General features: G+C 47.1%; 1 protein-coding gene and 1 pseudogene across 3 annotated transcripts; both read right to left on the bottom strand.

Moving 5' to 3' along the window:
• Positions 1–427: 427 nt before the first annotated feature.
• Positions 428–2,501, bottom strand: LOC123328052 (annotated as a pseudogene).
• Positions 2,502–3,426: 925 nt separating this feature from the next.
• Positions 3,427–18,742, bottom strand: LOC102404201 (butyrophilin subfamily 1 member A1-like). 3 transcript variants are annotated; one of them, XM_044928928.2, is made up of 10 exons: positions 18,280–18,742; positions 16,425–16,609; positions 13,832–14,179; positions 9,871–10,152; positions 9,554–9,754; positions 9,261–9,281; positions 9,140–9,166; positions 8,056–8,082; positions 4,967–4,993; positions 3,427–4,558 (listed from the first exon to the last, which is right to left on the bottom strand). In XM_044928928.2, exons 2-10 carry the CDS (start codon positions 16,507–16,509, stop codon positions 3,888–3,890), a joined length of 1,689 nt encoding a protein of 562 aa, XP_044784863.2. In that variant the 5' UTR covers positions 16,510–16,609; positions 18,280–18,742; the 3' UTR covers positions 3,427–3,887. The 3 variants fall into 3 exon arrangements, with proteins under 3 accessions (XP_044784863.2, XP_044784864.2, XP_044784862.2); XM_044928929.2 differs by having other exon boundaries at positions 16,425–16,564; XM_044928927.2 differs by having other exon boundaries at positions 16,425–16,519; positions 18,280–18,740.
• Between the last annotated feature and the right edge of the window lie 812 nt (positions 18,743–19,554).

The following is a 19,554-nucleotide window of genomic DNA, read 5'->3' as shown; positions in this document are numbered from 1 at the left end:
GGATCCTATTACACAGAGTGAAGTAAGCCAGAAAGAAAAGCACCAATACAGTATACTAACGCATATATATGGAATTTAGAAAGATGGTAACAATAACCCTGTGTACGAGACAGCAAAAGAGACACTGATGTATAGAACAGTCTTATGGACTCTGTGGGAGAGGGAGAGAGTGGGAAGATTTGGGAGAATGGCATTGAAACATGTATAATATCATGTATGAAACGAGTTGCCAGTCCAGGTTCGATGCACGATACTGGATGCTTGGGGCTGGTGCACTGGGACGACCCAGAGGGATGGTATGGGGAGGGAGGAGGGAGGAGGGTTTAGGATGGGGAACACATGTATACCTGTGACGGATTCATTTTGATATTTGGCAAAACCAATACAATTATGTAAAGTTTAAAAATAAAATAAAATTAAAAAAAAAAAAGAAATTACATTTATTTAGGCCATTCCCTAGCTTCTTGGCTTACCAGCTTATAAACAGTACAGCAACAAGGCAGGATCCTATATGCATTAAAACCCATTTCCCCTTTATCACCTTTGGTGAGAAGACTCATGAAAGGACACTGAGAGCTGATACGGCATATCAGGCTACATGTGTTTCTACCTCACACATCACTGACCGGAAGGCTTGCATTATCCAAGTCCACAGGGTCATAATTTTGTTTCTGAGGGCCATTTTTCTTTGAGATTTCGACAGAGCTTGTTCAGTTACTTTGGAAGTTGGTTATCTTGGAGAGACAGTCTAGACTTTGAAGTTCCATGGCTTGAACTTGGCAAGAGATTCATAAAATCCTAGCTTCTCCATGGTAAAACTTGAGATCAAAGAGTAGAGTTGCTGCAAGAGACTGTGGAATGTGGGGTGGCTGCTGCACACTGACAGAGTAGAGAACGTGTTTAGACTTGGAAAGACTGTTGGAATGCTCCTGCAAAGAGGAGTGGTGGTCAGACACAGGCAATCATTAGCAATAAGATTAGTAACTCAGTGTGAGATGTTATTCTAGGGGACGCTGATCTGCCAGGTCCCTGCTGTGCTACAATGGCACCTGAGGCTACTTTAATCCCACTGTGCATTTCTTCAGGGCTATCAGCCTGCACATAGAAAGTTCCAGAGGATGTTACAATTTCAAAGAGGTTGTCTCTCATCATTATGTCACTTGGTTTAAGTTCCTGGACTTTATGAACCTCTTTAAGTTGTTTTACATGGAGAGGTTTCTTTTCCAGTTCAAATCTAATGTAACCTGTTGTGTTTTTATCCAGTTGAAAATATCTGCTCTTCCAGTTTTTCATCACTGTTCTTTGTTTTACACAATATCCAGCTTTGATAACTGCACTATCTAAAGGTGGTTTAGGAGTAAAGTAAGGAAGATAGATTTGTGACCATTTCAAGTTATTTCTGTCAATGGTTTCACCACCTTCATTTGCTCCTTTTTGAGTTGCAGTAATGATGGCAATGGCACCCCACTCCAGTACTCTTGCCTGGAAAATCCCATGGATGGAGGAGCCTGGTGGGCTGCAGTCCATGGGGTCGCGAAGAGTTGGACACGACTGAGCGACTTCCCTTTCACTTTTCACTTTCATGCATTGGAGAAGGAAATGGCAGCCCACTCCAGTGTTCTTGCCTGGATAATCCCAGGGACGGGGGAGCCTGGTGGGCTGCTGTCTATGGAGTCACACAGAGTTGAACACGACTGAAGTGACTGAGCAACTTAGCAACAACAATGATGGCCAGACTACCAACAATGTCAGTTCTGTAAGACATTTGCTTCTTCCCACATTCACCTGGGTGACCTGTTATCAGAATGAGGCTGTGGGACTGACTGCTTTGATATTGTAATTTTTATAGATTTGTTCAACACATTTATCCATTCTACTAGGTCCTGCTGATCATTGGCTTGTAGGAAATAGTTCCTCATCCCTGCATTCATAACTTTGAAATGTAGGTAAATTAGAGAATGTCCCTGTTGCTCAAACAGTAAAGAATTCTCCTGTAATGGGGGAGAACCAGGTTCGATTCCTGGGGCAAGAAGATCCTGTGTAGAAGGGAATGGCTACCCACCCACTGCAGTATTCTTACCTGGAGAATTCCACGGACTGAGAAGCCTGGCAGGCTACAATCCATCTGATCACAAAGAGCCAGACACAACTAACACTTTCACTCTTTTTTAATGACTCCACAATTACCAATCCAGAAGGTAGGTTCTGTGGATTATCCATGTATCATAAAAAACTATCTCCTCTAGTATCCAGTATGAAGTACCTCCAAAGAAATTTCGCTCTCTATTCATTTCCTTTAATGTCTGGAAAACCACAAATGCAATTCTGATGATCCACGTAAGTCATTTCCAAGCTTGACCAGCACTCCTTGGTCCCTTGAGCCTCACAGCTCGCTTCAACCGGTGCCGTGCTCTCAGAACCCGCCCCACAAACCCCACCCAGGCCCGCAGTCCCACAGGCACTGAGCTGCCTGAAGCGGCCTGTGTTTTTCCATTAACCATTACCATTGGACTTGGAAGTGCAGAGGGGCAATACAGTGATAAGGGGCATACAATTACCATGGCTCCAGCTCTTGGTCAAAGCTTTTTGCAATTCACTCTGCCTCTGAAAATTCTCTTCTTCATTTACATCTTAACTCAGATAGCAGTTCTCTTATTTCCAGCTGCTGAAAACAGAAACGAAAAACCTAGATTCTTCTCCTTAACTCCTTAAATGAACACAACACAGGTTTTTTACAGGTAACAAAAATTTACTGAGATTTGAGGGAAACGGGTGCGTTTTATCCATCCCAGAATAGGAAATACAAAAAGTAAAATATTAGACTCCTTAAAACTCCATCAGACATCCATTTCCCTGGAAATTTTGGCTGGCCAGCTTTTCTGATTTGATAGTGTCCATCCTCCAAAATAGAACTGGGGACCAACCATCACTCTAGGGTTCTATTTAACAAACTCAAATAGGATAAAGTAACACTACCAGGCTTCCCTGGTGACTCAAATAGGATAAAGTAACACTACCAGGCTTCCCTGGTGGCTCAGCCTTAAAGAATCCACCTGCCAGTGGAGGAAACCTGAGTTCAATCCTTGGGTTGGGGAGATCTCCTGGAGAAGCAAACGGCAACCCACTCCAGTATTTTTGCCTGGGAAATCCCGTGAACAGAGGAGCCTGATGGGCTTCAGTCCAGTCCAGTTCAGTTCAGTCCAGTCACTCAGTTGTGTCCGACTCTTTGCGACCCCATGAGCCGCAGCACACCAGGCCTCCCTGTCCATCACCAACTCCAAGAGTTTACCCATATTCATGTCCATCGAGTTGGTGATGCCATATAGCCATCTCATCCTGTCATCCCCTTCTCCTCCTGCCTCCAATCCCTCCCAGCATCAAAGTCTTTTCCAATGAGTCAGCTCTTTGCATCAGATGGCCAAAGTATTGAAGTTTCAGCTTCAGCAACAGTCCCTCCAATGAACACCCAGGACTGATCTCCTTCAGGGCTTCAGTCCATGGGGTCACAAAAGAGTCGGACACAACTTGGCAACTAAACAACAACAAAAACACGACATTAGTCTGCAGAGTAATTCAACCTCTCATCATTTAGCATATCCAAACAGTATAAAAACTTCATGAAATATTTTTCATTACTAAAAGAAAAACAATTTCCCATAGTAAATTTCAGGCTACCCCCAAACCAGCTCAGAGAGTCAACTTTTATAATCTGTTACCTGAGCACACAGCATGAATTGAAAATTCTCATAACCACAAGCCCAAGACCCTGTCTCCAGAGCAGGAGGGCAAGACTCCCAGCCATCCAGGCTGTACCTCAGGGCCCTCTGTCACAAGGGATCTGAAGCTGCAGGAAGAGCCACAGCGAGAGTCCAAGACAGTGACAGGCCCTATGGGGACACAGCCTCAGGGTTGCAGGGGAGCAATGGAGAATCAGCCCCGGGGAGACCATCAGCAGCAGAGCTTGAGCTGAACCCCGCCCTTGGGAGGCTCACAGGCTCCTCCAGAGAAGGATTGCTAAGGGTAACAGGGAGCCCCTCAGACCCTCCCACCTTGGAGCAGACGGTCAAGGACACGTCCCCTGACCTAATCATGAAGTATGGAAAGAGGGTCCCAGAGAAGGAAGCCTGAGGGAAGGAGAAAATGTGGGAGCCATCAGTCATGTTGTAGAAGGAGATGTCCCCTTCCTGGTAATCCAGGAACACCCCTACCCTAAGCCTGGGGTGGGGAGCCTGCATGAGGGATAGCATAGTCGGAGGTAATGTACAGGCACAATATCCTCTTTCAAATCTCCCCACAGCCCAGAACCCCTTATCTGGGGACTCTCTGTACCAGCCCTTCCTGTTCACACCTTCCCTATAGACCCCCAGGGTCCACTCGCTTTGGTCTCCATCCCTGATTTCCACCTCCCAGTAACAACGCCCTGATGTGATGCCCTCAAAGCCCAGTACACTGCAGGTATCTCCAGAGTTCACATGGGAGTCCTTCCAGGTCACACTTGTCTTTTCATGAGAGATGACAAGGCATGAATGGGCAGATCCTGGATCCAGAGTGACAGGCCCTGCAGAGAAAGTTATCTATCGTTCAAGGTCCTTCCCTCCCCAAGAACACACAACCACCCCTCAACCAGGAATCCCAGCTACATGGGAGGAAGGCTAAGCACCGTGACAATAGAAATTTGTGATTCAAGTCTATGGGCCTCCAAGCAGGAAACGGATCCACAAGACTGATTTCAGGGTGAGATACGTCACAGAGCCCTTGAGGACCAGCCTGCTCTCCAAGGGCTGAAGGATGCCTATTTAGCATTCAATATCAGCCAAAGTCATCAGCCCCACCTGTGTGTGACTACCACCACCACATCCCACCCCACGCTATTGATGGTGCCAGCATCTATATCACCACTGAGGACTGAAGGAGAGGCCACAGGGACAGCAGTAGGAAAATCCAGAAAATACACAAAATCACTCACATTCCTGGAACTCCTCCTTCCGCCAATCTACAAGGAAAACACATGTTTCATATCAGGGTTTTGTAGAGACTGTACATATCAAGGTCAGTGCTTAGTATCATGAAACATACTTTTGAGAGAGTTATAGGGGGAAATGTTTTGGAAATATTCAACTGATGCATGTATTTCTTTTCACAAACACACAGAGAACCATCATGTTGCAACCTTACCATGAAGGCAAAGCCATAAATCTTAATACTGAGGAGTTAAGAGGCTTGATATCAATCTGAACATAAAGATCATTGTCCAAACTTCACTATAAAATAACATTTTCTCAAGTCCTTAGCCGCACATCCTTAAAACTAGGTTTTCTGGAGAAAGAATTGGGGAGATCAAAATTTCCAAGGTTCTTAAGCAATTATGAAGAGCTAATTGAACTGAGCATGCAGATTACCTCTAAGTCAGTAGTAGAGAGAATATAACTTAGCTGAACCGAACTCAGAGAATGAGTATAAGTCATTAGTGAAGAGAATTTGGGATACAGCATCAGAGAAATCTTGCTCAGTTAGGAGACAATGGAGAGATTTCAAGGCAAGGAGAGAGATGTTTGAAGTTAGAAAGACAGACATACAGTGAGAGGAAAGACATTCATGAATTATCTTCTGCTTTTCGTAGGGTTAGTGGAACAAAAACAGTTCTACCTGTGAAGGAAAACCCAAAATATTGGATCTAGTCATCTGCTTCCCCCTATAATTGCCCAGAGAGGTTGTAAGCTTCCAGGAGAACCACAACAAGAGGACCCCAAAGATGTCCATGTTCTAAACCTCGGACTGTGTGAATACACTGTGGTAAAGGGAACTTTACAGATGTGATTAAGAAACTTACAATGTGACCAAGGGTCAGGGGGAGATAACCCAAATACCTAGCCAGGACCTGCTGATCCTCGGCCAGCCCCAAAGCTCTGTCTCCCCAGAGCAATGGTCTGATATGACTAAAGAAGAGTATAAGGACCCCTTTCCCAACTGACCCAAGGCCAAATAATTTCTTCCAACCTCCATACTCGCTTTTGGGAAAAAGAAAGGAAGCTCAACAACCAAAGGAAAGCAAAGTCTATATGTCCTAAAATGCTGAAATGTCTGCACTGAGAGAGCTGTTGCCTCCAACAGGTGGAGAATTAGGAACAAGATTAGAACATGGAAATTAGCAAATGGCTCTTTTTTTTTTTTTTTTTTTTGCAATTTTGGGGCTAAATTTATTACACCGTTCCTACTTAATACAGGTTCATGATGAAACTGACATTCCTTTTATTTGCCTGATGGAAATAAGATCACATAAAGCAGCCTAACTCATGTGACCCTTTGAGAAAAAATGAATTTTAATTTATTTGTTCTTCACCAAGACACTAGCTGATCCCTAGTTATAAATTTTTATACTACAGTTGATAGAGATTAACAACAAGAAAAAGAAGGAGGACAAAAAAAGAGAGTTGGCATTTAATTGTGAGATTCCACAGGTATCAAGTGTGATGCTATTCTTCACTTAATTGCTACAGCAAATCATTAATACAATTTTTTCCAATTTTATGAATAAAAAGAGATCTGACATTTGACCACCTCCCACTTGACACTTGTCAATATAAAAACTGATTCTAGCTTAATGGGGTTTATCCTTACAAAACAAAAGGTTACACAAGGTATACATTAAAACACACGCTTTTTAATCTAGTAGGTAAGAGAGAGATAGTAAAAGAGGACTATTTGATCCTCATATTTAACATAAATCCCAGGGTGAATCAGTAAGAATCCCTAAGGTGGGATCCTAAATCCTCACGCATCTGGCTCCCAGGCATTTTCACCCTTGGTTTACCCTTCTCTGTCTCTCATGATCTATATTCCTGTCTGTAAACAGAAACATTCCAATCAGGGAAAGGGCATGTTGCATGGATTTACAGGGTACAGGTCAAAGCTAAAGCATTCTCAGAACAACCTTACATTACATTAGGATGCCCCATACACACTCCTGCTGTAACCACTACAGGAAGGTTGAGATGGTCTCATTATCAGAGGCAGACTGAATTACATGGTTACTTTAAAATGGCTTAAAGACAAATATGCCTTTATTGAAATTTCTTAAAGAGATATCAAAGATTTGATCACACTTTATGCACCCAAATAACTTACATACCCTGTGTGTGCTCCCCAACAAACCACCACTTCCTCCTCATCTCCTCCTCTCCTCCTCCTTCTGGTCTTGTCATCCCTGATTTGCTTCCCACCATTTCTCTGTGAAATAATTTTGTCCCCCTTACATTTCTTCTTTCCCAGTCTTGGCCCATGGCCCCTAATAAACCCAACCAAAATGAACCCATCAGCAAATACAGAACTCTCTGAAAAGGAAGATCATGGTTGTTAGATTTTTGTCCCTGTCACATAAACATATACACAAGATTTTGAGTAGAATTTAAGAACTTTCGTAGACCCTCACCCAAGGAGCCCAGAAACACCCCATAGTTTTTGGACCCCAAATTCAGAACACGTGCTCTACAGCAACTAATTCCTCAGCAACCAAGAGGCTTGGAGGATGAAACCCAGCCTGGACACAGAGGCAGAGCATGAGGAGGTAGAGAGGGGATCGACATCTCAGAGGACCAGGAGAAAATAGGAAAAACAAAATTAGAGCCAAAAAGGCAAGGAATTTTGAAACAAGACAGATCAGGAATCAAGGGCCCCCTTGGGAAGAACTGAGTCCTAAGTAGGCAAGCATGACTTCTGACATCTTCCAGAGATGAGCGATCCCTGATCCACACGGTCGTCCCCTGCTGCCGTCCCTCCTCACCACTGACCCCTCTGCTGTCACTGTCACAAGAAGTCCCAGTTGCACCAGGTGTTTGGGGACGGTGCTGCTAACCCTGACCGTGCCCTGCAGTAGAGCACGGGCAGGATGGAGGCGCATCTGTGTTCCGAGGAGTCCCTGCAGTCTCCAGGTGGATGCTACAAAGGTGACAAGAAGACCAAGGACACCTACCCCACCCTGCTGTGGGGTCCCCTCAGGGAGAAGGGGGAAGAGTCTAGGTTGGGGAGGGGAGGCCACAGGAACTCAGCACCACTTACCTGCATACAGCTGTGCCTTCCTCCAGGCTGAAAGGGAACACACTCTGGTGAGACCTCAGCCAGAAGAAACCTGCCCGGTGTGAATCCACTGGCCGTTGCCTCCCCTCTGCTCTGCAGGTGAGACTAACTACAGTCGGGGAGAGGCTGGAGAGGAGGTGACCTCCTGCCGTGTGCAGACAGCCAGTGTGGTGGGGAATCCCTTGGAGCACAGGTCAGGTGGCCTGTGCGCACTCCATACAGACTTCCACCACTGTCCCACTGCTGCGTGTGATGTTTAGCAAGTCACTCAGCTGTTCTTGCCTCAAAACCCTCAAAAATTCTTATTCTATCTATATTCACCTTTGCTACTAAGGGTCAAAAATTCTACTATGTGTGAAAACATTTTAGGGAGTAAAATATAAATTATTATATAATTTTAAGAAAGCATTATTATATTCAGTTTTTTTCCTGGAAAAAAATACATTTGCGAAATAACTTGACATGGGAACTATTTTAAGAAATGAGATGAGCTCTGGGTAAAAGTGGCTAATCTTTCTCAGATGAAATATTGCTAGAGATAAGCACTATTCAGGGGTATTGACAGCTCATTCCATGGCATTTCTGTGCATGGTCACCTCAGTTCTGCCCCATACCTTTTTGATCATCAACCAAAGAAACTAGAAGGAATGGACAGTGTTTTGGGATGGAGACAGGAGATCACACTCCTAAACTTAATCAAGCTGGTTATTTGTATAGTCCCTTTAATGAAATCTCACAGCACATGACTTTTGCTTCTGGGTACTGACTGAAAACCAGATGCACAGAAGGACAGTAAACTATTAATACGGTGGGTCAGTCAGGGTTGGAATAAGACCCAGGATGCATGATAGACTCTGGGGTCATCATTACACCCAGGATCCCAAGAAATGGGTGGGAACCAGCATTCCAGACCTGGGAGAGCCCATGCATGGGTTCTGCCTCCTAGAAGCCTCCACTTCTCTCCCAGGGAAGCGGGTCCACATTTCTATGCCTAGACAGAATGGAGGAGAGGGGCGCCTTGGCACAGGCAGGACAGGAAACCCAAGGACACCGGGGAGTCACTCACCAGCCAGGTAAGCGGATTTCCTCCTCTCTGAAAGGCAACACACAGGAAATAGGTGAGCTAAGAACCAGACTGTCTCCTATGAAGGGGATGCAGAGAGCTCAAGAGGAAAAGCAGAACTTACCAAGTTCTTCCTGAAGGTTAGCTGAAAGAGAGTGAAAACAAAAAAGCATGAACTCCACTCCCTAAGAAAAAGAATCCACAAAATACCACCTCTCTGTTTGTAACCTCTGAAGTAGACGTTCCAACTGCAGACCCATCGGAGCCTCCCCAGCTCCAGCTGTCCACCCAGGTCTCCCCAGCCACCTGCTCTGGACTGGGATTTCCCCAGAGCCCTGGACTCAGGCCCTGTGGTCAGTTCCTCCCTCTCAGCACCAGCTGCCACATTCACCAGCCTTGACCCCTGTCCTGCCTTACCTGCGTCCTTCAGCACTTCCTCCTTTGTCTGACGGTCCTGCTCGCTAGTCTGGCACAGAGTCTCCTTTTCTCCCCTCACCTGCATCTTCATGGAATGCTGTCTCTTGGTGTAACATCCAGCCCCAAGGAGCAAGATCACCAGCACAGTCAGGCTCACTGAGAAAGCCACCTTCCAGGGAGAGGCCTGAGGGAAGAAGGGCTCTGTGGCCCAGCCAGACACCCCATCAGGGCCCCCGCCCAGGACAGCCCAGCCTGGAACACCCAGGAACACCCAGCCCCCTCCTCCAGCCCCGCTGGAAGACAGGAGCACCTCTGACCTGGGATGAAAATGGCCATGGCCTTCTCCTGGCCCAGGACAGGGTTGAGGATGGAGCAGGTCACGTTCCCCACAGAGCTGTCTCTCACCACCAGCGCCGCCTCCACGCTGAACAGCCCTTCAGCATCCTGGGTGTGGGCCTCAGAGAACGCCAGGAACTTCTCTCCGCTGAGGTCTCTCCACTGCACCTGGGGCTTCGGGAACCACCCCGAGGCCGTGCACACCACGCGGACACCATCTTCCTCAGGCCCTGTGATGCACACCTGAGGGGCAGAGCCCACACCTGCGGGAGGCAAGATGTAGAGCCCAGGGACCCAGCACAACTCCAGGGGGTGCCCTGCACTTGGCATTCTGGGGGCTCTGGGGACAGCCTGCTCCCACAGGGAACAAGGAGGTGGCCCTGTCTCAAGGAACAGAAGGAAAAAGCACGGGAACCATGGGCTCAGAGAGCTAAGTCCCTTCTCCCCAGCTATGCAGTTGGAAGGGCTGATGCCTTGTAAACAGGGGGAGGAATGTGGTCCCAGGTCCACCCTTATCCTTGACTCTCCTCACATCACACTCTCTCCCAGGGAATCTGCTTCCACACCCACTGCCTCTTTTTGTAAATCACCACCAAAATTAAGTCATCGAACAACCCTATGTCCTGAACCTCCCTTCCTTTTATCCACAGGTTTCCCTCTACCCAAAGTCCTCACATATACTTCCAACTCATAATTCTAGAACTGAATATGTGATTTGGCTCCAACCGTGATGGATTCTGCATAAAAACATTACCGACTCTTCAGTCCTCTTTATATCCAGCTCCCTGTCTGCCACAGTTTTTGGTGCCTCCACGCTCTGCCTCTGGGCCAGTCCTGTGACTCAACTAGCCAATAAGAGATTAGGTCACGTGACTAGCTCGTAAAGTCCTTGTGTCGTTGGGCTGTTCTCCACCAGGGGGAGGACATGTTTACTCTAGTGCAGCCTTTCCTGCTGAAACTTTCCTAGATGAATCAATAGCCAGTTGAACAAACCCACATGAACAGACCCAGCAAAGGTTCTTATGTGACCTCCTCAGCTGACTGTAATGACAAATATGAATTAAAAATAACAGGCTTCATTCTCCCTGTTGAAAATAAGGGCAGAGATTCCCCTTCCCTTGTTTTTCTTAGAATATTTGCTTGAGAAAATCTGTAATTGTATGTATTTTCTCCCCAGTTTTAAATGTATATAAATCCTTTTTGAGAACTAGATAAGAATGTTGACCCAGGAATGTCTTTCACTGGACCTAGGAGCCATCCATAAATATAAAGTTCAAGGGAAACAGCACCCTACTTTCCTCTTCCCTGTCAGAGGGTAGGAGCCCAGCTTCAGCCATCACCAAGCTACAAGGTGTAAAAATACCTCCTGTCATAAAAACATAAGAATTTGTTTTTCCTCTGGCTTAAACCAATTAGCTAACATATATGGTCAGCTCAATTACCAGGAAAATTTAGAGTGAACTGTGTGACAGATGGTGCTATCAAGTCCTCCAACATGAGGAATAGTTATTGTTCATCTTAAAAACAAGTACATAATGGGTTGTATCTGCTTGGCTTTATAAAAGGGGGGAGATATCTTTCTGTCTTTACAATCTCTTAGTTGATTGCCTGTGAGGTCTATCACATTCTTGTTGAATGCCCATTCAGTAGCAAAACTGTGTTCTTTCTCCACTAACTGTGAAGATGATTTCTGGTTTGGGAGATTTTGTTTTTGTTTTTGTTTTATACCCAACATGACCAAAGAGGTATGAATAAACCCAGATAAGATTAGTCAAATACAGCCCAAACTAGCTGTACTCCCTTCATGCCTGAATTAAATAAATGGTTATTGTTATACACCACTGTGATCTTCGTGACATTATCTTTGTGATAATGTGACACAGCACATTATCTTGACAACAGATAACTAACATACATAAAGCAAAGAATCTTGCCCACCATCCAATTCTACAAGAACCAAGTCATTAACCTTTTAGTCACTCACTGACAGTACACTCTGAATGGAATTCAGGGTGAAAATAGGGCAAGGCACTCTGTGCTTTGGAAAAACAGGCCCCTTAGATACTTAGAGATGTCTCAGCAAAAAATATTTAGTGAACCTAGATTCTTGCATCTTCCTGCTGCTGCTGCTGCTGCTGCTAAGTCACTTCAGTAGTGTCCAACTCTGTGTGACCCCATCTTCCTAGAAAAGTGCTAATATTGTTACCTGAGATATCTGATCCTTGTGGCAAACAGTAACCATTTACTGAAGTGTACGCTTGACTTCTGGGCTTCCCCAGTGGCTCAGCAGTAAAGAATCTACTTGCAATGCAGGAGCAACAGGAGACACGGGTTAGATCCCTGGGTTGGGAAGATCCCCTGGAGGAGGAAATGGCAACCCACTCCAGTATTCTTACCTGAAGAATCCCATGGCCAGAGGAGTCTGGTGGGCTACAAGTTCATGGGGTCGCAGAGTCGGACACGACTGAAGCCACTTAGCATACTAAGCGTGCTTGACTGCACTTGTTCCCTAGCCAAAATCCTGTATAAACTGGCTTCTCCCCCTACCTCATTAGAGCAGTTTCTCCGAGCTACTGAGAAGCTATTTCCTGGATTATATGCCCCTCAGTAAGACCCTGAATAAAATACAGCTCACAGTTCTTAAGTTGTGTGTTTTTCTTCAATCAACACACATAATTTTTAATATTCTTACCACTAAACAACAAACAGCCAATGCAAAACTCTCAGAGTTTCTGCAGTCTCCTCTTCCCCCCAAACTCTGTGTCCCCAAACCCACTCACTCAGCTTGCTCTACTTTCTAAACATCACAGATGTCTGATCCCCTCGTCCCTCTATGTGATCCCATTGCCTCTTCTGGGGGTCATCCTGTGACCCTCGTAACTATATCCATGCCTTTAGCCTGGCTCACATTTCATTCACCCTCTTCACAGCTGACCAAAGAAATGTCCCAGGCACTGTTCTGTTTAAAATTTCCTCAGTGGTACATCAACATCCATAGCACAGCATGCAAAGTCTTCTACAACCTAGCATCTACCTTGCCCCTCAAATGCCTCTCCTCTTCCCCCCAGCTTCCACTGTCTGTGCCCCTCAGGGACCACACTGCAGCACCAAGGACTCTGGTTAACTGCTAGCAACTGCAATCACCACACTCTATCTCCTCTCTTCTCTCTTCCTCTCCTTTCTTCTCCTCTCCCCTGACTTCTCATATTCCAGTCCATCAACCTCAAGGGCTCTTTGCAGCCTGATCTAGTGAACTCAGGTGCCCCTTTCAGTGTATATTACCTGCAAAATTCTCCTGACCACCAGACAGAGCATTAATCAGTCCTTTCTCTGTGCACCCCATGCCAAGAACATATCTTTATTCAATTGTTGTCATCTCTTACAACCCTCCACTCATCTTATCAACCACGAGGGCTTCCTGCTCCAGCCACTCCTCCTCCAGCCACACTCCTGCCTCAGGGTTTCACACCAGGTGTTTCCTCTGCTGGGAACTCTGGTCCCACAGATATCTACGTGGCTAAATCCCTACTTCCTTTGAGCTTCTGCTCAAATTGTCAAAAAATCCCAACCTGAGGCCCTATATAACACAAGCCCACCCCACCCCATCCTGGTCCCCTTCCACTGTTATATTTGCCCTTTTATCATAAGTATTAATACTTACCACCTCCTAATTTCGTCTATAACCTATTTATCAAAGTATTCAAGTACTGCCTCTAGAATGTAAGCTCCACAGAACAGGAACATCATTTGGTTCATTGATGCATCCCAGGTGCCCAGAACAGGATGTGACATAGAGTAGGGTTTCAATATGTTTGTACCAAATAATGGAATGCGTGGATGAATCTCCTGTTCCATATCTATAAAATGAGGGGTTGATTGCCATTATCCCTGAAGTTCCTCCCAACTCCAATACTCCAGGATCAAAAATATCAAGTCACCAACCTGCCACCTTCAGCTCCAAACTGGCCTCTTCATAGAAGCCTCCCTTTCTGAAGAAGCAGGTGTACAGCCCATTGTCTGAAACACTGACATTCTGGATACGCACAGCAGCTTCTCCCTGGATGAGGAGGTCCCTCACCAGTGAGGTCCGCCCTGCGTAAGGAGCCATCTGCTCCTCTTTCTGCTCGAGTCGGTCTTGATAGATGAACACAGCTTCTGAAAACTTGGAGCGGAACCACCTCAGCTCCATGTCTTCGGCACTCATGGCTGGAGATACACGACAAGGTAGCTGGACTTCCCCGCCCAGCACTGCCACAATGGGGTCCGGGGGGGCCATCACGATGAACTCCTCTGTGGACACAGACACAGGAGTGAGAGAGGAGGAGACACAGAGGGAGCGCAGAACACATGCTCAATATGATGGAAAGCCCCAGGCAGGCTGGGGACAGGGGTTGGGTGGGATGAACCCTGACCTGATAGGTTGAGCTGTGATGATTCACAGCTATTTTGAGCTAGATTGATGATAATTTTGTGACCCAGTTCAGTTCAGTCACTCAGTCATGTCCGACTCTTTGCGACCCCATGAACTGCAGCATGCCCAGCCTCCCTGTCCATCACCAACTCCCAGAGTTCACTCAAATTCACGTCCATCGAGTTGGTGATGTCATCCAGCCATCTCATCCTCTGTCGTTCCCTTTTCCTCCTGCCCCCAATCCCTCCCAGCATCAGAGTCTTTTCCAATGAGTCAACTCTTCACATGAGGTGGCCAAAGTACTGGAGTTTGTGACCCAGAAAAGATGTCAAAGAGAGTCCCTCATCCATCTGTATTACTGTCTTCACACCTTTCCATGGAAAATTCTAGCTCAATGGTTTCCACCTTCAGCATGCAGCAAAATCAACAAGAGGGCTTATAAAACCACAGTGTTGGGCCAACGCCCCCAGAGATTCAGTAAGGTCTGGGTTGGGCCCAAGGAAGTGCATTTCTAAACAATTCCCCAAGATGCTGGTACTGATGTTCCTGAGGCCTCACTTTGAGAAGCATAGATCTATCCTGCCCATCTTGGGCAGGACTGAACCCTGACCAAAGAGAATACCTGTGGTCAAAGTCAAAACTCCTTGATCATTCAGTCACATCCTAGTATAGCCACACTATTCTATTCCAGAGCTAAATTTATCTGTGTTCATGACTTTCTCCCCAGCTCAAATGTGCGCTAAAAACTAGACACAAATATTGTTTCCATTAAAAGCCTACCTTCACTTTTTTCACCCACAAGTGCCCATATTTACCCCACTGACATCTTCTCAGAGCTCTTTGCCTTCTGAGGCCTGGAGGATGAGCCACGACCTGACCCTTGTGCAGGACGGCCCTGCTGGATCTACAGAGAATGACTCCTCAGCTCCTGAGCTGATGAGAGTTAATCTGAGTCACCGTGGCCTCTCACCTGGAGGATGACAGTACACTGGCCTCCCAGGGTCTCCTCTCCTCACTCCCAAGTCTGCAGCTCTTTCCACCTGTAAACCATGTCCCTACTCTACCCAAAGCTTTGCCGACTCTCTTCAGTCCATTCAGTGGGCCAAAGGCCCGATAGGGATGACACCCAGGGCTTCTGGACCCAAGCTCCTACTTCTCACCCTCTCCTTCACTTTGCTCTAGCCAAGGCTTGCCTCCACAGTCCCTTGAACAATCCAGGCCCACAGGCAGCTTTGCACTGGCTGTTCTGTCTTGCAGAAGCCATGCTTCCACTGGAACCCTCACAGGCTCACCCCCTCCTCCAGGTTTTATTCTTACCTCACTGTCTCACTGAACAAACACCTCACTGAACACTGCTGCCCACTTCCCACCTCCACATGCCTGACTGCCCTCTACCCCATGCTGCTTCACTGCTTCTCCTCTCATTGCTTATAAAAAACTATTCATTATATTGCTTTCATGCATTTATTGTTCATGGCTCCCTGCTACATTGTAAGATTTTACAAAGACACGAATCTGCCTGGTTTGTTCATAAAAAGCACCTACCACATGTTCAATACTCTGTAAATATATGAGAAATGGAAAGAAATAATGAATGTGTTGAGTAAAATAAAGATACTACACAAAAAAATGATATGAAAGATACTGTCACATATGCCATAGTTGAATTTTTAAAACATCATAAACACCTCAATGGATAACTATCAAGGCATTTTGATATGCCTTGAGGCTTAAAGACTTATAAGGCTTATAGTCTTTATATTTAGGCTTAGTGAAGTCACTCAGTCATGTCCAACTCTTAGCGACCCCATGGACTGTAGCCTACCATACTCCACCGTCCATGGGATTTTCCCAGGCAAGAGTAATGGAGTGAGTTGCCATTTCCTTCTCCAGAGGATCTTCCCAACCCAGGGATCGAACCCAGGTCTCCGACATTATAAGCAGACACTTTACCATCTGAGCTACCAGATTAAAGACTCTCAAAAACTGAATGACAATTACTGGTTTGGGGACCATCATAATTTTTCTAGAGAAGAGATTTTTCAAACAGCAACCCACTCCTAATGGAGAGAACCAGCCCAGCTCCCAGGAATCCACACAGGAAGAGGGGTGAGGTATACTCACGTGCGAAACCCCCGGAAGGCAGCTGTGTGAAGAGGAGCAGAGAGATGAGGTGGCAGAGCACAGAGCCATGGAAGAAGTCCTCCATCTCCTCAGAGCTGGAGAGACACAGGGCAGGAGGCAGACCCAGGGCTGGCCCAGAGCTCAGGGACCCCGGTGGGGAGGAGGGCTCAGGGCCAGAAACAGTCCTGCAGGAGCAGAGCCCCTCACTGGATCCCCATACTGATGAGGTGTTGGGCTCCCCACAACTCTGACACCCAGAAAGCACTGAGCCTGGGCTCCTCCCAGCCCTGTGGAAGCCTCTGTGGGGCTAAACAACCACAAGGTTTGCTTGGGAAAAACGCCCCCCTTCCCTTCCCACCCCAATGGCACCTGCAGCCCAGCCCACTCTGCCCAGAATACCAGGTGCTTCCTTTCCCAGCACCGGGGGCCCCAAGCTGGGACCATCCTGCATTTCCCCATTATTCACAACCACCAGCAACACCTGTCTACCAGTTAGGGACAGAGACCCAGGTTCAGCTCCTCACTGTGAAGTACAGGCCAGCTCCCACTTCAGATCAGATCAGTCACTCAGTTGTGTCTGACTCTTTGCAACCCCATGAATCACAGCACACCAGGCCTCCCTGTACATCACAAACTCCTGGAGTTCACTGAGACTCACGTCCATCGAGTCAGTGATGCCATCCAGCCATCTCATCCTCTGTCGACCCCTTCTCCTCCTGCCCCCAATCCGTCCCAGCATCAGAGTCTTTTCCAATGAGTCAACTCTTCACATGAGGTGGCCAAAGTACTGGAGTTTCAGCTTTAGCATCAGTCCTTCCAAAGAAATCCCAGGGCTGATCTCCTTCAGAATGGACTGGTTGGATCTCCTTGCAGTCCAAGGAACTCTCAAGTCTTCTCCAACACCACAGTTCAAAAGCATCAATTCTTCGGCGCTCAGCCTTCTTCACAGTCCAACTCTCACATCCATACATGACCATTGGAAAAACCATAGCCTTGACTAGACGGACCTTTGTTGGCAAAGTAATGTCTCTGCTTTTGAATATGCTATCTAGGTTGGTCATAACTTTCCTTCCAAGGAGTAAGCGTGTTTTAATTTCATGGCTGCAGTCACCATCTGTAGTGTTTGGGGCCCTACAAACGTCCTCCTCAAGGGGACTGTGGGTCTTTCAGAGGCATGTGTGCTGCCTTTGCTGCTGGGTTAGTTCACCTGCACTTCAACCCCACCCAGCCCTTTTCTGCAGGGACCAAGGACAAGGCCCGCACCCAGGTACCCAGTCAGTCCCCACAGACAGCTTAATCCTCATCCCCACTGAATTTAAAGAAGATTTCTGCATTGGGGTTGGAGATCCCGGTGGAAACAGAGCAGCCGAAGTGAAAAAATGAGTCCTCATCAGAGAAAAGACCCCAAAACACTAAATGTTTGAGGTGGGGGAGGAGGCAGCTTAGGGTCCTGGGAAGGACAGATACTAGGCGCTAAGCACTGAGTCCTCCACCCAAGACTGGGCCCCTGTCTGCCAAGTTTCTTAACCATCTTTGTGTTATTCCTCATCTGCAAAATGAGGATATTAACAGCATTTCCATCTCAAGGTTTTCATAAGAATCACATGAATTTATATTTGTAGTCACTACATGGAATTAGAAAACAGCCTATTACTATAAGTGCTACAGCAATAACACTGAAACAAATGAGTGAAGGTTCACCCCTCACTGTGGTGGTCCGGGGTCTCCCTAGAGCCACTCCACCATCCAGCACCACCCACCCTGCCCCCAGCCCCGCACCTGCTCAGCCTCCTCCTCAACCCTGCTGCTCCCTGCTTGCTCTTCTCGCCCACAAGTGTCTTCAAAACCCACTTACCTGCTCTGAAAGGCCAGGACTTCAGGGGCGTCTCTAAACTCAGCAGCATGAGAAGGTTCAGGGACCCTGGGCAGACCCCAAATCTGTCCTCAGAATTTGCACCTGAAGTTAGTCACTCAGAGCCCAATCCTGATCCAGATCCAAGTCTGAGTTCCTCATGTCTGGGGCCAGGTGGTCTCAGGACAGTGGAGAAGCAGCAGAGCTCGGCCCAGGGGTGTCTGCAGAGACCAGACCGTGGGACCCTCGGGAACGATCCCGGACAGCTCAGTCCGCCCTTCTCTGGTTCCTTCACTATTGGAAAGTGAAACCTGGAAAAAGCAGTCCCGGCAGACTCTGCCCTGCCCTCTGGACAGTCACCCGGTTATCAAGAAGTAAACAGCCTGATCGGAGCAGCAACAAGAGAGTGGATTCAAGTAAAGCTGAAACCACCCTGAGGGGGACACATAGACACACACTCGATGACCGTTCTCGACAAGTGCTCCACTCCAGGCCGTGCGTGTGTGCTCAGTCACTCGGCTGAGTTTCACTCTTTGTGATCCCATGGACTGAGCCTGTCAGGCTCCTCTGTCCATGGAATTTTCCAGGCAAGAATACTGGAATGGGTTGCCATTTCCTACACCAGGAGATCTTCCCAACCATGCAGTCAAACCCACATCACGTGGGTCTCCTGCATTGGCAGGCAGATTCTTTACTACTTCGTCACCTGGGAAGACATACTCCAGGCTGGCAGCCTTCTAACCTCAGAAGTGGGGACTGTGTGCAGCATACAGTCTACACAGACCAGCACCTAGCCCCCGCCTGATTCCATGTCGGCTAGTAAAGTGCACAGGGCACAGTCCCCACCTTGGCTGCTTCCTTTTCTTCCCCAGCAGATGACCCAGGAACTCCCACAACCTGGCCCACAGGGGCTAACCCCCAGGCTTCAGGTGTTTCCAGAACCTTGGCTGAATGGACAGTGCCCTAAGGCTTGTTAAGATTGTGTATCACCCATGGCCTGGGCACAGTCATTCAGACCCCCTTTCTGCCAGGCCCAGCGAACACCAGGAAAGGCCTGATTCTCTGGTCTCCAAAACAAAACCAACGGGACTTGCTCTTCCTCTCCAGCTCATCCCTTCCTGAATTTTCCTTACCTAGTACAGGACACCTGTGTTCACCCAGTTTTCTCTGTGGAAATTTGAAGGGCATCTTTCACATCCCACTCTCCCATGAAACGTGTTTCCAAGACATTCAAGATTTTCACAAATTCATGCTAACAGCCATCACATACTCTCATTT

The sequence above is a fragment of the Bubalus bubalis genome, chromosome 2, assembly GCF_019923935.1.
Source record: "Bubalus bubalis isolate 160015118507 breed Murrah chromosome 2, NDDB_SH_1, whole genome shotgun sequence".
NCBI classification, from domain to species: domain Eukaryota; kingdom Metazoa; phylum Chordata; class Mammalia; order Artiodactyla; family Bovidae; genus Bubalus; species Bubalus bubalis.
This window is presented reverse-complemented; position numbering and strand designations above follow the sequence as displayed.

Excerpts from the sequence above, each read along its gene's own strand:
- LOC102404201 (XM_044928928.2), bottom strand. The coding sequence starts at position 16,509 with ATGGAGGACTTCTTCCATGGCTCTGTGCTCTGCCACCTCATCTCTCTG. Across the intron at positions 8,083-9,139 it reads GAAATCCGCTTACCTGGCTG|CCTGGAGGAAGGCACAGCTG; the intron begins GTGAGTGACTCC and ends GTTCCCTTTCAG. Across the intron at positions 4,994-8,055 it reads GAAGGCACAGCTGTATGCAG|ATTGGCGGAAGGAGGAGTTC; the intron begins GTAAGTGGTGCT and ends TTTTCCTTGTAG.